The sequence below is a fragment of the Mobula hypostoma genome, chromosome 2 (assembly GCF_963921235.1).
Source record: "Mobula hypostoma chromosome 2, sMobHyp1.1, whole genome shotgun sequence".
In the NCBI taxonomy this organism is placed as follows: domain Eukaryota; kingdom Metazoa; phylum Chordata; class Chondrichthyes; order Myliobatiformes; family Myliobatidae; genus Mobula; species Mobula hypostoma.
In genome coordinates this window covers 38366310-38382783 of record NC_086098.1, presented here as the reverse complement: position 1 = coordinate 38382783, position 16474 = coordinate 38366310, and the positions used below count along the sequence as shown (strand labels likewise).

The 16474-nt window shown below is 39.4% G+C and overlaps 1 protein-coding gene across 2 annotated transcripts in view; it reads right to left on the bottom strand.

Moving 5' to 3' along the window:
• Positions 1-16474, bottom strand: part of cad (carbamoyl-phosphate synthetase 2, aspartate transcarbamylase, and dihydroorotase) — a 95534-nt gene that overhangs the window by 56877 nt on the left and 22183 nt on the right. For both annotated transcript variants that reach the window (XM_063035657.1, XM_063035663.1), the window contains exons 7-16: positions 12634-12819; positions 8016-8128; positions 7450-7604; positions 6996-7127; positions 6100-6333; positions 5598-5819; positions 5295-5483; positions 4666-4790; positions 4024-4157; positions 2952-3064 (exon numbers count right to left, since the gene is read on the bottom strand). In XM_063035657.1, the coding sequence (XP_062891727.1) occupies positions 2952-3064; positions 4024-4157; positions 4666-4790; positions 5295-5483; positions 5598-5819; positions 6100-6333; positions 6996-7127; positions 7450-7604; positions 8016-8128; positions 12634-12819 (1603 nt within the window). The remainder of the gene's footprint in view (positions 1-2951; positions 3065-4023; positions 4158-4665; positions 4791-5294; positions 5484-5597; positions 5820-6099; positions 6334-6995; positions 7128-7449; positions 7605-8015; positions 8129-12633; positions 12820-16474) is intronic.

Genomic DNA, 16474 nt, shown 5'->3' with positions numbered 1-16474 from the left:
GAGAAGGCCACATCGGGAGCACCAGATGCAATAGATGACCCCAACAGATACGTGGATGAAATGTTGCCTCACATGGATGGACTGATGGGGCCCTGAATGGAGCTAAGGGAGATGGTGAATGGGCAGGTGTAGCATCTCTTTCGCCTATGGGCCAGGAGAGAGATTAGCAGGAAGGGACAAGCGGACAAGGGAATCACAGAGAGCACGATCCTGTGTTAAGTGGGGAGTGGGAGTGATTGGTGGTAGGATCCCATTGAAGATGGCAGATGTTGCAGAGAATATGTAGACCCGAGGGGTGGCTGGTGAGGACAAGAGGAACTCCATCTGTCAAGGCAGCAGGATGGTGAGCAAGCACAGATGTCCGGGAAATGAAGGAGTTAGGGTGAGGGCAGCATCAATGGTGGAAGAAGGGAAATCCCATTCTTTGAAGAGAAGGACATCCTGAAAAGGAAAGCTTCACCCTGGAAACAGATGTGGAGAAGATGAGGCACTGAGAAAAGGGAGTAGCATTTTTACAGGAGAAAGGGTGGGAAAAAGTATAGTCAAGATAGCTGTGGGAATAGGTAGGATTATAAAAGATATCCATAGACAGTTTGTATCCAAAGATAGAGAGACACACAGAGAGACAGGGATTGAGAAAGGGAGAGAGGTGTGAGAAATGGACCAAGTGAATTTAAGGGCAGGGGGAAGTTGGTGGCAAAGTTGATAAAAGTAACCAATGCAGTCATCGATGTGATGCAGGAAGAGTTGAGCATTACCAGGGAAGTCTTGGAACATGGATTGTTCCACATGGCCAATGAAAAGACACCCATAGCTGGGGCCTACGCGGGTGCCAGTGGCTACCCCTCTTGAGTTTGGAGGAAGTGAAGTGGGAAGAGCCAAAGGAAAAATTGTTGAGGGGGAGGACCAGTTCTGCCAGACGAAGGAAGGTGGTGATGGAGGGGAGCTGGTTGGGTCTTTTGTCAAGAAAGAAGCGGACAGCTTTAAAGCCTTCTTGATGGGAGATAGAAGTATACAAGGACTGGTCATCCACGGTGAAAATGAGGTGGTCAGGGCCAGGAAATTGAAAGTTGTTAAGGTGATCGAGGGCACGTGAAGTGTCACAGATGTAGGCGAGAAGGGACTGAACCAAGGGGGATAGAATGGGTATGAGCCATGCAGACACTAGTTCATTGACGCAGGAGCAGACAAAGACAATGGCCAACCCAGACAGTCAAGTTTATGTATCTTGGGTAGGATGTAGAAACAAGCAGTGCAGGGTAAAGGCAAATATTTCAAAAGTTCAGCTCAATGGAAAATAACGCGAGATAACCCATTTAGGTAGAAAGGAGAGAAAAGCAGAATATTCACATGCAGGAAGTACATAGGGAACTGGATATTCTCAAATGAAATACAGGAAGATAGCAGACTCATAAAGCAAATAATTTGGGATGCAGCTGGAACGTTAATCCTCAATAGCCCGGAACGACAACAGTGAGAATGGACCAGATTGAGCAGCAATATGTGCAGCATTTCTAAGGGGAATCTTTGCACTCACCATTGAGCCCAGTAGTAGGTCGAACTAGGCTGAGAGAATGGATTTTAAATTGCCAGAATTTCGGCAACATCGTACATTTGAAGAGGGTCATTATTAAAAGGGCAAGCTCAGGTTAATTCTTTCTCTTTGTTTTGTTGTATTTTTAATTAATTTACAATATACTGAAGATGTGCCAAATGTCATTTTCTGCAGCTAGCTCAGAGCAAAGTGAATTAGCTAAAAATGACCATTTATGTTCCCCTCCCTCTGATTTTCCAATACTTCTGGGATACCTTTAGCCTTTTATTAACCATGAAGATAGAAATGTGTGTTTGGAACCTCTGGCATTTTATTTCCTCCTTTTAATTTCCAAATCCACTTTTCCCCTCTATTCCTTCAAAGTTTTTAATAAACAAAAGTTTCAGACATTAGTGTCACTCAAAGTTTCTTCCTCAATCTAGAAAATAATACATTATGATTACTGTTCCTCAGAGGATCCTTTAAGATTATTAATTCTATCTCATTACAAGAGATCAGATTCGAAAGTACTCATTTTTAGTTCTACAATGCATTGCTCAAAAAGCTCACACAAACTGAAAATTAAAGCTCAAGACTACCTTTGGCAATTTTATTTGCCCAATTTACAGCAAATCTTTAACCATCTGGAGACTTGTGTAAAAATAAAAGCTGACTGCAAGCATTGTTCTAATATTACTTGGATGCGCCAAACTATACATGAGCTAGATTCACTGAGGTTCCTGTCATGATTTCGGAAAAAAATTAAGACACCTCCATTTGTAATGAGTATGGATTGCAATGCCTCCCATGAAAATGCAATGGCAACCAACTCCTGCCAAAAGTGATGTTCATTTTAGGTTCTCAATAAAGTTCAAGCTTGCTTGTTTTTTTGTGATCACAAATACCAAACCTTTCTCCCCATCCAGATCTGCATCTGTATTGATTTTGACATACAACTTTATCATTAACAGAGCAAAATCTCAACTTAATTTCTATCAGAAAGACATCAACTGATAAAGAAAAACTATCAGAAAGTTAGGAATAAAACCTTTGTGATAACTTATGAGTTAATTACAGGCTATCCCAAGATAACAAATGGATTTCATCCTTACAGATAACCTGAAATGATTTTCTCTACAAGTCAGAAAACAAAAATCGTTCAATGTGATTACACACTATTGTAATGCATGGCATATAAAACTGATAAAAACAATTACTAAGAGGAGAGAATAAAAGAAACAGCTGCCATCCGTGGGAGCCACTGAATGCATGCACAGAAATACTGAATTGAATAATATTACGGAAACTTGTTGTATGTAATAGCACCCATAAGATGGGCATTTGTAACCAGGGGACAGCCTGTAACTATCAGGGCTTTTATCTAGAGGAGGCCGAGATGAAATAGCTTCTGACATACTTCATCAGAAGCCAGCTTCAAAGTATGATCAAACCCAACACAGTTTTCGTCCACCATTCTCAGTGCTTTCTGGAAAGCTTCTTCAAAATTACGACCAATGGCCATCACCTCACCTGTTTTGAAACAAGATTGTGCAGATGAGATTCTCAGTTTAGAAGGTTCTGAAGATTGAACTGATACTTATTTTCACTGTTTTCTGTTCTTATTGTCCTTTAGTTACGAAGGCAGCTCCGTGCTGCAGGCTGTGACTCATGGCTCCAGCAACACAGATTCAATCTGGACCTCCACTGCTGTTCATTTATCATTTACACGTTCTTCCCGTGGCCAATTAAACTGGCTTCCTCCCGTGCTCAAACATTATAGGTTTAACATGTTAACTGATTTCTTTGAGGTTGATTCCAGTGCAGTTGATAGGAAAATCTTGTGGGAGATTATGGGCATGAGAGGGTAGGCGGCAGGGAATTTACTGTGGGAAGGGGATTGATGCCACTGCTCTGAGAGTTGGCAATGTCACAATGACCTCCTCCACTGCCACAAGGAAATCTGAAATATGGATTCCCTTACACCACAAGTGGAAAAGAGTCCTTATTAAAACACTTCAACAAATATACTTAATACCTATATAAATACCGAAATCTTTTCATAAACTAAATTACTAATTTTCAAACCACCTGGCCACCTTGCATCTTGAGAAACAAAAGGTCAACTTGCTCTAAGCGGCCTTTGTTAACTGCTATGAGATTTTTTTTAAACTTCAGTTCTTTCAGCAAAGGGAGATTTTCTTAATCTAAACTGTACTAAATAATCTAACTAAATTCTCATTTTCTGACTTTCAATCATAAAGATTGTATCACATTGCAGCTCCCTATACCCAGAATCATAACATTAATGGCTAATGGAAAGAGCAGCTTTTATGCAGATGATGACTGGCAACTAGGTAAAGTTTAACAGTCTTTGTTTTGCTGCATTCTGCTTTCATCATAACCACAGTTTAGAAAATGAATAATTTTCAGCCTACCCAAGTCCAAAAACCTGATTATGACAACTGCAATTAGCTCGAAACAATACTTACCAACACTTTTCATGGAGCTTCCAATTTTTGTGCTCACACGCAAGAACTTGCTGAGATCCCACCGGGGTACTTTCACAACACAATAATCCAGACTAGGCTCAAAGTTTGCAGTTGTAGAATTTGTCACAGAATTTCTGCACCAAGTGTACGCAAAGGTGGAGATCAGCAAAGTAATGCAAATGACCTTCTTCTAAGTTTAAATTGATTCTACAAAATTTATTCGTTATGCCACATATCTCCATATTAATAAATGGTTACCTATTTCAACTGAACAAGAGAACATTGAACCACCATGACATTTGTTTTTGCTATAGAGTTCTTTATCATCATTCCTAATACGACGACAAACATTAAATAAATAAAGCATGTTGAAACCTCTGTCCCTATGCACTTATCACAAATGCACTTTTTTTCCCAATCCACAAGGTTATCTTACCAGACTCAGAGAATGAGAAACAGAGTTCAAAGTTGAAGAAAATTGATTTTCACTAATTCCTGAATGCACTTTATTTCAAGTGCTCATGACACGCTAACCAGACACATTCCATAGACATTTAACAGAGTTGAAAGTACTATTCAGCAATACTAATTGTGATTTAAACCGATGGCTTACTTATTTTTGCTGTTAAAAGACAGAATTACCTTAGGACAGGCAAAGGAATTCCAAGACCAAGTTTAGCTGCAACATAAGCTAAGGGATAACCAGTTGCCTTACTGGCCAAAGCAGAGCTTCTAGAAAGACGAGCATTCACTTCAATGATAAAATACTGGAAAACAAAGCAGGATGCCGTATTAAATGTCAGCGAGATTAACCTCAATGGAATGCATCTAAAATTGACAACAAAAGCTAACTCCGGCATACTTATAAATTTGATTACATGCATAATACTTAAAAACTAAAATTTAGGAATAAATACATAATCATTCTAACTTTACAGTTGGAAGACCATTTCACCTGAATAATAAACATCATAGCCTGTTGGCTTTATATTCTTTTATCTACATGAGAAACTCCTTTATAATCAACAGAGGCAACTACTCTAAAATTGAAATGGAACATACCAGGCCAGCTCTGCTCCTTGACTTTGGATGAATTCAAAATAGCTGCTTGCAACAAAATAATCCCATGCTGCTATCACTTTAATTTGAAAGAAGAGGATGCTACAATTAATTCCCCAAACCATATAAAATCTAGTAAAACTTTTCTGCAGGTTTACACTTCCTCCACTGTTTCCGTACAGACACTGAATATAATACACAAGCCCAAATACCTGTTCAGATTCAGGGCTCAGCGCATACTGAATATTACACTCTCCCACAATGCCCAAGTGTCGTATCACTTTTATTGCAGCTGTTCTCAGCATGTTATATTCCTTATCATTTAGAGTCTGACTTGGTGCAACAACAATCGATTCGCCTGTGTGAATTCCTAGTGGATCCACATTTTCCATGTTGCAGACCTGCAGGGGTACAGGATGCACAGTTTGTGTAAATCCCTACTGAAAGAGCTCCAAGATAAACAAAAATGTTTAACTGAGTGAAGGGACCAAAGTGATTTGCTTTGCCAGACTTACTGTGATACAATTATCATAAGCATCCCTGACGACTTCATATTCGATTTCCTTCCAGCCTTTCAGAGACTTGTCAATCAGAATCTGAGATGTGTGTGCAAATGCTTGCGTCACTAAAGTCACCAACTCCTCTTTGTTCTGAGCGAATCCTGAGCCCAGTCCACCCAGAGCAAAGGCAGCCCGCACCAAAACGGGGTAACCCAAGCGTTCTGCTGCAGCTTGAGCCTAAATAGAGAAGTTAAACTATATAATCCAATAATAGACAGAAACATAACATAATCTATTAGGCAAATTATAGTATAATATCACCTTCATTTATAACAATCCCCGCAAGTTCAAAGCAACTAGTAAAAAATTAAAGCAATATTAAACGATACATTAAAAATTACCTCTACTGAAGACTTCAGATTAAAAAAATGCTTCTAAGACACTTTTCCAGGTACATACACTGCAACAAACCCATCACAATAGTTAAAATAAAATTATTATGAAATCAGAGTGCTACCTGGTCCAATGAGAATGCAGCTTCGCTAGGTACAACATATTCATTAATTTCTGCCATCTTCTCCACAAAGATTTTCCTATCTTCCGTCATCTCAATAGAAGCAACTGGAGTCCCCAAAACTCTGACGTTGTACTTTTCCAAAACCCCCCTTTTCTGAAGCTCGACTCCACAGTTTAATGCTGTCTGTCCACCAAATGTTAGGAGGATTCCATCTGGTCGTTCATTCATTATGACCTGAATATGAAATGTAAAAATGTTCTAAATACCAGATAACTGAAACTGAATACAAAAAAAAGCACTCAGACGTTTGTATATTAATGTATACACAAATGTTATACGAGCTACCAATTAACTCTCCACTGTTCAGTCCAGTCCACAGGATTGCAGACAACAAGGAAGAAATCAGCAGCAAGAAACAAAGCTAAAACGGATTTGTTTGACTTACTCTGAATGTTTTCTTTGTTTTGAAAGAGGGATAAGTGAGAAAAGTACGTTTTACTTTAAAAATGAATAATTTTTTAATTCTATATTAATGTTGACGTAGATAAATTTGACAGATCCCATGCTATTGTGATGGCCTGCCAATGTCAAACCATCAAAATTATTCAATTTAAATAGCACGTTTGACAGCCGGAAAGTGGTTTCTCAATGTAGAATACAGGGACCATGCTGAAAGAAACAGGGATGCAGACAATTGGTAAATCCAGTGTAGTGGAAGACAGATTCCATCTGATGTCTGTTTAACATAGCACATATCCCAACTATTACCTATGTCCTTGTAGCTTCCTATTCTATGCATCCGTGTACTCATGTAACAAGTGATAATCCCAGGCACAAACTGTCCAGTATAAATAGGTGCTAAATATCAGTACGATCGTTTTGAAATAAACTATTACCTGTGTAACATATTCTGGGGTAATCGGTAGAAAATAGACTTTGTCTGCAAGTCCTTTAGACGTCTGCACAGTCGCAATATTTGGATTGATAAGGACCGACTGAACATTCTCCTCTTTCAGAGCTTTAATTGCCTGAAATAAACCATAACTTAGATACACAAAATAGACTGGGAAAATTGAAGCATCTACTTTGAGACAAAACAGATCTTAAGCCAAAAAGGCAAATACTGTACTTAAGCCAAAACTCAACTTAGTAATTTATTGTAGCACGGTCAACTTCCTTGAAATTTCATATGAATCCTTGTGACTACCGAAGAACTAAAGAATGTAAAGAAAGGCATCATGTTCTGCAGACATTTATTGTAGCTGTCCTAACTCATTTTAATTTAGTGCAATCCTGTTTCAAATCAAACCATTACAAGAATGCCTTCAAGTTCATTTTACTTCAACTCACCTGAGAACCTGAGTAATCAAATTCCCCTGCCTGACCAATAGACAGCCCACCTGATCCAAGGATAAGGACCTTCCGAGGTCGCAGCCTTCCAGATGGAGGGATGCTTTGCCCAGTTCCATTTTTGAAAGTATAATGGGAAATAATACGTTCTTTAACTGGAAAAAAAAAGGGCAGAGTGCTTTTTTTTGCAATTGATACATTCATTTTGAGTATTAGTTACGAGATGGAATTAAATATATAGCAGCTTGGATACAAAACTAGCTTTGGAACAAAATTTGGTGTGGTGGTACACAGTTGTAAAGTAAACAGTGATGTCTCCTGTGTACTTAGACTACCACATAAAATTATATGTCAAAGTAAAATTGTGTAATCACAAAGCTAAGTTTACTCTATGACAAGCCATAAAGAAGTGAAATCCCTGCTGCATAAAGTACATTCCCATGATACAAGTACAAATGATTTGCAATTTGACCAGCATTAACCTATTATTTAGTGGTTAAGGAAACACTGATTCTGAATCCACTGCAATATTCAGTGCCCTCAGCTGCCTGAATCAAGTTACTCACCAGTTACATCTAAATTAATGCCCATCTTTGTGTCACGCACACATTCCAAAAAGATATCGAACAGATCCACCAGGTCTGTTGGTCCAGCCATATGCTCTGGGTGAAACTGGATGCTGAAAGCAGGAAGTAACTTATATTATTAACAAACAACAAGGCATTTTTGTTTCTTTACCTATTGCATACCTGGCCACATACAACAATATCAGCACATTAAATGATTTGCAAGATACTGATGAGCATTTACAGAAAAGTGAAATAATTGGGAAGAAGTTAACTTTTCCAAAAAGGGAGTTAGTTAAAAGTGCCAGTACCATCAGCAGATTACCAAACACACTGAATGAGTAATACTGTGTTGTAAATCAGGTCGTATGTTACAGCAAAGAATGCATTATCAGTGAATCAGTTCTACCTCTAACCCTGACTACGCCATTAAACTGTCCCATATGATTCTAGAGCTCTCAAAAGGTACAGTATGTTCCTGCTTCTTCCATCAAGTTTGATTTCTTTCACTCAAATTCTGTGCATTTTGAGAATATAAACTCAACGCGAGAAGCAGAGTTCTACCGATGTACGTTGCAACAAATCCTGACAGTTTTCCAACTTCCACAGAGCTCTGTATGCTCCCAATGCATGGACTTGAAGTCTTCTCAACACCACCCCAATGATCCTCCTCTACTCTGAGATGCTATGGCCAAGATTTCCAGAAGTCAATGGGGATATTCAGTTTCTTCAAAAAGACTCAGCGCATCCTCACATCTTTTCTTCTGTGCCAAGTAATCGCTTCCTCCTGCAGCTCAGAATCACGTATCAGGTATCCCAATGAATCCAATAGGATGAAAAATTGAGCCTCAAAGCTCAGGAAATCGGTTTGGGAGAAAACACTGATGCTGGCATTGGACATGGTATTGGTGGCACTTTTCCAGTACCTGTTGAACATCTCAAAAAGGCGTAGGACATAATTTACACAGACATCAATTTCATAGTTGCCTTCTCTGAGAGGTGGCTGCCGAGCTGGGAGGTGGTCCCGTTTTCTAGAGCATTACCGAGAGCTGTTGAAAGTCAGTGGTCAAGTGGAAAAAGATTGACAGTGGATCCTTTTCTTACAGATGTTGAGTGCAAGGATTATCTCTTGGTATGCTTCAGGAACCTGTATTATCTTGGCGCTTGGCCTTGGAGCAGAGATGAACACCAGTGGTCAAGTTGTAGCATGCAAACAGAAGTTTGGTTATCTTTAGTTCTGAAGTGTGGTTGCTGTAGGTTCAAAGGTTTCCTTTCAATTCTTTAGATTAGCTCCATTCCTGCAGTTTAAAGTAAGATGCAGTACTGTGGTGAAGAACACTGAGGAAAGTGTCATGACATTAATGCAGTCAGTCTTCACCGAGCTTGGAGATGTAAACCCATTAGTTATCATTGTGACCTGCATGCCTGCATGCCAAGGCAAGTTTCTGTGGGCAACCAAATTCAATATTATTCAAAGTGAGGGTGAAAAAGGCTACATTTGGTGCCTGACGCTACTCTCTGCAATTTTCTTAGAGCTGTCACACCAGGAAGATCCTGTGAAAGTGCCAAATCCATACTGAATCAGGGGAACAGCAATTTTTTAAGATTTTTTAGATTAGATTATAAGAATACAGTCCTTTTTGTCATTTAGAAATGACATGCATTAAGAAATGATACAATATTCCTCCAGAGTGTTATCACAGAAAAACAGGACAAACCAAAGACTAACACTGACAGAACCACATAATTGTAACATATAGGTACAGCAGTGCAAAGCAATACCATAAATTTGAAGAAGAGCAGACCATGGGCACCGTAAAAAAAAGTCTCAAAGTCCCGATCAACTCCCAAGTCCCCGATAGCAGGCGGCAAAAGGGTGAAACTTCCTGCCATAAACCTCCAGGCACCGACAACGGCCGATGCATTGGAAGCACCTGACAACAGCCGACACTGAGTCCGTCCATCCAAAAACTTCGAGCCTCCGACCAGCCCCTCCGATACCGCCTCCCAAGTGCCATCCTCTGCCGAGCGCCTTCCACCTCGCCCCAGTCGCTGAAACACGCAAAGCCGAGGCTTCGGGGCCTTCTGCTCCGGAGATTCCGGTTACTACACAGTAGCAGCGGGCACGGTCCCCTACTTGACAGATTACAGATATCATTCACCGGAGTGGCTGCGCGCACTGCGTCGCGCCGCCATCTTCTCCTCCTCCCGAGGAATTGCTTCAGAAGAACAATGATGATGACTTTAGCTGCAGCAAACAGAAAACTAGACCCATCTATGATTACCACAGACAGGTGCCTCCTTTATTAAAGGTGAATACTATTGCAACATCTCTCAGGTCCCCTGAAGCAATCCCCTTTTCTGAGACGGAGACGAAGATGATGAGATTAAAGATTCCTGAAGCTCTTCACTGATGAGTTTTAGGATGTCAACAGGGACAGGTGCCTTGTTATTTGTCAGCTGGGATCGAGCCTTCTCGAACTTCTTGTCAGTTAGGAATAGCAACAAGACTGGTTGGAATAGCCAGCTATGATGGAGCCCAGGCACTCACAGCGAAGTGTTGTAGATAACGGGCTCTTTAAAATAATTCTTCGAACAGGTGTTGTCTACCTATCACTGAAGTTGCCGTCCCTTCTTGTACAATGGCATGGCATGTGTACTTCTTACACAGTGAACGACAGGACCACCCGAGGAGTGTTGGAGAATACTCCAACATGTACATAGGGTACAAGTACATAGTTCCTGAAAGTGGTGACATGGTTAGACAGTGATGTAGATATGGCATACCTGCTGTCATAGGTTGGCATATTGAGTGCAAGATTTAGGATGTTATGTTACAGTTGTACGAGACATTGATGAGACTACACCTGAATATTGAGTGCAGTTCTGGTCAACATATTATAGAACGGAGGTGATTCAGCTAGAGCTGGTGGAAAAGAGACTCACAAGATGTTCACATGACGAATCTATCAAAGAACTGAAAAGCCAATAAGTGTTCAGCAGCTCCTCATCAGAAGACAAAGGGTTAACATTTTAGCTCAACGAACTTCCATCAGAATTGGTAATGCCTGCAGAGTATATTTTATGCATTTTTTAACTATTCAACTAGCACAGTTGTGTGATCTTACTTAAAGGAACTCAAGATTTTTTTTAAAATTTTGTACTACAAAAGAAAAATGCTTTATTAGTCATGTATTAGAACATTCAAATCTTCTGTCACAATTCCTATTTTAGACAAAGGAATTCAACATAACTTCATACTTTCAACAAGTGATATTCAACAATCAGACCAGATGAACTGCACCATAGGGTTCTAAAAGAGGTAACGTTCGAGATTATGGTGGCATAAGAAATGATCTTACAAAAATCATTGGACTCTGGCTTGGTGCCAGAGGACTGGAAAATTGCAAACGTCACTCCACTCTTTAAGAAAGGAGGAAGCAGCAGAAAGGAAATTATAGACCAATTAGCCTGACCTCAGTGGTTGTTGCCACATGCAGCTGTGGAGGCCAGATCGTTGGGTGTATTTAAGGCAGAGGTTCTTGATTGGACATGACGTCAAAGGTTATGGGGAAGAAGGCCGGGAACTGGGGTTGAGGAGAAAAAAAGGATCAGCCATGATTGATTGGAGGAGCAGACTCGATGGGCCAGGTGGCCTAATTCTGCTCCCATGTCTTGTGGTTTAAGCTGTCAAGGTGTCAACAAGTGGTTGTTGTGATGCATCTGGTGTGGTAGTGCTTGTCACTCCCACTTTCAGCTTCCACCACTGGCCAGCAGTGAAATGGAGAGCTGAATGTTTAAGTCTCTTCCTGCCAGTACATAGCCTCTCCAACAGTAAGCCTCATGTACTGCCTCCTTGCTGGCAACACATGGAAACCGAACTCCTTTCCGTCTCAGGCTGAACTAGAGGACAGGGAGGAGGTCTGGCCCCTGCACACAGAGCATGCAGGCCCACTGGTATGTGGACACACCCTGGAGCTCATGAGCCAGATCCCCAAATATGGATAAGTAGCCTCCCTGCCTTGTGGGCAGCCTTGGGAGAGACAAAGGCTACGGGATTAAACCCAGACAGCAAATCTGGAGTGGAGCTTCTAAGGCAGCTGGACATAATTGAACATCCTTCCGGCAACTCCTGCAGCCAAGCTGGTGCCAAACTTATTGCTTCATAAGCTTTCTTCTGGACTACACTAGTGAGGCCGAGAAGGGGATCTTGACAACTGGGCATCTCAGGATGTCCATACCTTCCACCCAGACTTGTGATGATGATGACAGGCGGATGCCAACCAACCAACGTTAATCAATTCAAATAACTTTCACAAAATTTGGATTAGAGAAGTTCAAACCCATCAACACCACAAAGACCACTTTCTTCTACTTCTCTGTCAGGGCCCAGCCTGTCTGCTGCTCATATTCTTAATAATTTCTTTGGACAATAACATCTCATCAGAACTCCTCTCTCTCCCCCCCACCTCCACCCCCATGTTTAATTAGAGGATGATTCATTTGAAATTCCCTCTGAAATACCTTGAGATAATTGACATTAAAAGCACAATATGAATGGCACTCTGTCATTGAAAAAGACAGAAGATTAATTAGTGTTGTCTTTCAAAATACTCACCTGAAAATTGGTTTAGTATTATGAATGATTCCTTCATTAGACTGGTCATTAGCATTGGTGAACAGAACAGACCAATCCTCTGGAAGATGGTTTGGGTCTACAGCAAAGCCGTGATTCTGGGACGTAATGAAGCAACGCTGTGCATCTTCATGAATACAAGGCTGGTTATGCCCACGATTCCCATACCTGTCAGAAAGGAAAAAACAAACCATGTGATTTCCAGCGTACACACAAACTCCAAAATAATAGCTCTAAGATTAAATCCAGATAATTGGAGTTGTGAGGCCGCAGCACTGACTGCTGGGTCACTGAGCAAGCTGATAAAGGACCTTGGTTTGCAAAACTGTTTAACTGCGTTGGTAGAGTGAGAAATTTTCAGTGTACGTGCAACATCGGTAAATGAATAATCAAAACAATGCTGAAGAAACCAGCTTTTCACAAGTGTCAAATCCCCAAAACACCAATTCTGTGGGAAAGCTACAAGAATGATAAACTATTTTTTCAGATGATGTAAACATTCTTATAAATACCAGACAAATTACAGTAAACAGCACCATGAGCCAAATCTTTTCTTTTTGCATGATGCCAGTCAACACAAATTCACTGTACACTAAAATGAAAATATGTCTGTGGAAGTCACCAGCATAATTCATAATTAAAACCAGATTTCAAGATTGAAAGGAAAGACATTTTGAAATTTCTTAGAAGAACCCAGATAGCTGCAAGTTCCTATTCTCCACAAACACAATTCCAACAAAACAGCACGAGTCAAGGCTGTACTGGCGTTATTCTTAACTGGGAGTTAAACCAGGACAATTACCAGCCTGTTTTAGCAGTGTGGGACTATTAGTAGTTACCAGCGGAACTCAGGCTTCTATTTCTTATCACTATGCACCTTTGAGACAACATAATAAATTTTCGTGGAAGGCACTGTTCACTGACTACACTTCTTTAAAAAAATTAAGCATGTAGCTGTTTTGTAGCCTAACAGAGTGGTAAAGACTCATCTCAAAAGACAGAGAACCATGTTACTCACGAAACGTCACACAAAAAACACATGTACTCTGTCAATTCTCCTGCAATTTTTAATTCGAGTGGTTTACATTTATAGCTGCAATTTGAACAAATGGGTTAATATGTGGATTATCCATATGGAAGCCAAATTAAATTAACAGAATATATACAGTGGCTGGCAAAACTCTGGGCACCCTGGTCAAAATTTCTGTTACTATGAATAGCTAAGCAAGTAAAAGATGAACTGATTTCTAAAAGGCATAAAGTTAAAGATGACATATTTCTTTAATATTTTATGAAAGAAAACTTTTTTATTCCCATCTTATACAGTTTCAAAATAACAAAAAAGGAAAAGGGCCCAAAGCAAAAGTTTGGGCACCCTGTATGGTCAGTACTTAGTAACACCCCCTTTGGCAAGTCTCACAGCTTGTAAACGCTTTCTGTAGCCAGCTAAGCGTCTTTCAATTCCTGTTTGGGAGATTTTCGCTCATTCTTCCTTGCAAAAGGCTTCCAGTTCTGTGAGATTCTTGGGCCATCTTGCATGCACTGCTCGAGGTCTATCCACAGATTCTCAATGATGTTTAGGTCAGGGGACTGTGAGGGCCATGGCAAAACCTTCAGCTTGCACCTCTTGAGGTAGTCCATCATGGATTTTGAGGTGTGTTTAGGATCATTATGCTGTTGTAGAAGCCATCCTCTTTTCATCTTCAGCTTTTTTACAGACGGTGTGATGTTTGCTTCCAGAATTTGCTGGTATTTAATTGAATTCATTCTTCCCTCCACCAGTAAATGTTCCCTATGCCACTGGTTGCAACACAAGCCCAAAGCATGATCGATCCACCCCCGTGCTTAACAGTTGCAGAGGTGTAATTTTCATGAAATTCTGCACTCTTTTTTCTCCAAACATACCTTTGCTCATTGTGGCCAAAAAGTTCTATTTTAACTTCATCATTCCACAGGACTTGTTTCCAAAATGCATCAGGCTTGTTTAGATGTTCCTTTGCAAACTTCTGGTGCTGAATTTTGGCCGCAATGAGCAAAGGTACGTTTGGAGAAAAAAAAAAGATGCAGAATTTTTTTTTAACTCTATTTTTATTTGGATAAGGTATTCACAAGTAATACACAAACTTTTTTTTTACATATATAACCTTTTCCCTCTTTTATGTGAGTAAATCTATATTAATTTGCAAGTGCACATTGAGATAATATAGAAAATAATTAGGCACTTAAATAGATGTTTATGTGCAATTGTAATTCTACTCTAATAAATTAAATAATGATAATAGTTGTTATAAAAAATAATAATAATAGTGGTTGAAAACTAATTTGTATGCATCTCTTTTGGTCTATTTCTTTCTGGTCCAAAATTTCCCCAGATCTTTTCTTTACTTGTGTTAATTCCACATTTTCCAAAAAAAAACAGTCATCTAAAGGAGAGTCATCTAAAGTCTGCTCGCTCTGGGGTTATAAATTCAATCCATTTATTCCAAATTTGATAAAATTTTTCCTTTTGAATTCTCAGAGAGTAGGTCATCTTTTCCATTTTAAATATTTCCAAAATGATTTCATGCCAATCTTCTAATGTAGGTGATGTTGGATTTAACCACTTTCTGGTGACTGATTTCTTACTTGCCACTAAAAGGGCCTGCAGCAGCTTTATATCTTTCTTCTGTTCCAAAAACAATACATGCCCCAAGTAGAGTGTCTCAAAGTTCAGAGGTATCTGAGTCTTAAATACCTTAACTAATTTTCTGTGAATACCTTCCCAATATAAACTTAATTTAGGGCAATCCCAAAAAATATGGAAATGATTTGCCTCCTTGGAGCCACACCTTCTCCAACACACCACGTTTGTGTCTTTATATTTTTCCTGGTATGGGGTCTTGAAGTATCTTATAATATTTTTGCAACAATGTTCTCTCCAAATCAAAGAATTAGTCGAAGACCACTGGAAGCTGCATATTTTCCCCCAAGCCTCCGCTGAAAGTACCAACCCTGCTTCTTTCTCTCACTTCTCTTTAATATACAATGTGTTTTCATTTTTGGCATGAGAGAGGGCACTATATAATCGAGTAATTGATTTACTTGGTATTGAATGGTAAGCCAAATTCAGAATCTTGAAAAATTCTAATTCTACTGTTGATAAGTCTGTATATCTACGACTCTGGTTAACATGATGTCGTACTTGAAGGTACCTAAAAAAAGTCATTGTGTTCTAGGCCACGTTTCTCCTGCAGGGATTGAAAACTTTGTAACACACTTTTATGTGTGAATGAGAGGTAGGTTGCAAGATCTTTCTTTATCCACAGTTCAAATCTTTTATCTCCTCTGCTGGGAAGAAATTCGGTATCATAAGCACACCATCTGAAAAGTTTTAACATGTTATTGATTCCACATGAATTAGCTGCCTTCTGCAATACTTCTAATGTGAGATTTAGGGTGCAGAATTTCTTTTTTTCTTAATTTTATTTTTATTTGGATAAGGAATTCACAATTATCATGTACTTTTTTCACACATATAACCTTTTCCATTTTTTTATATGTATAAAACTACAATTATTTATACATTCTTAAGTACACATTGAGATGATATAAAAGGAAAATAAACATTTAAATAGATAATTATGTACTGTGGTAAATCTAACCTATTAGACTAAGTAATGAAATTAGTTGTTAAGAAAAATGGTAATAATAGTTTCCATACAACCCTTCTGGACCATTTCCACTGGTCCAAAATGTTGCATACAAGCCTATATACCAACCATTGTAGGTGTTTATATCCCAATTTGTTCGTGCTTGTTCCTGCCCGCAGACATAATTATCCAAT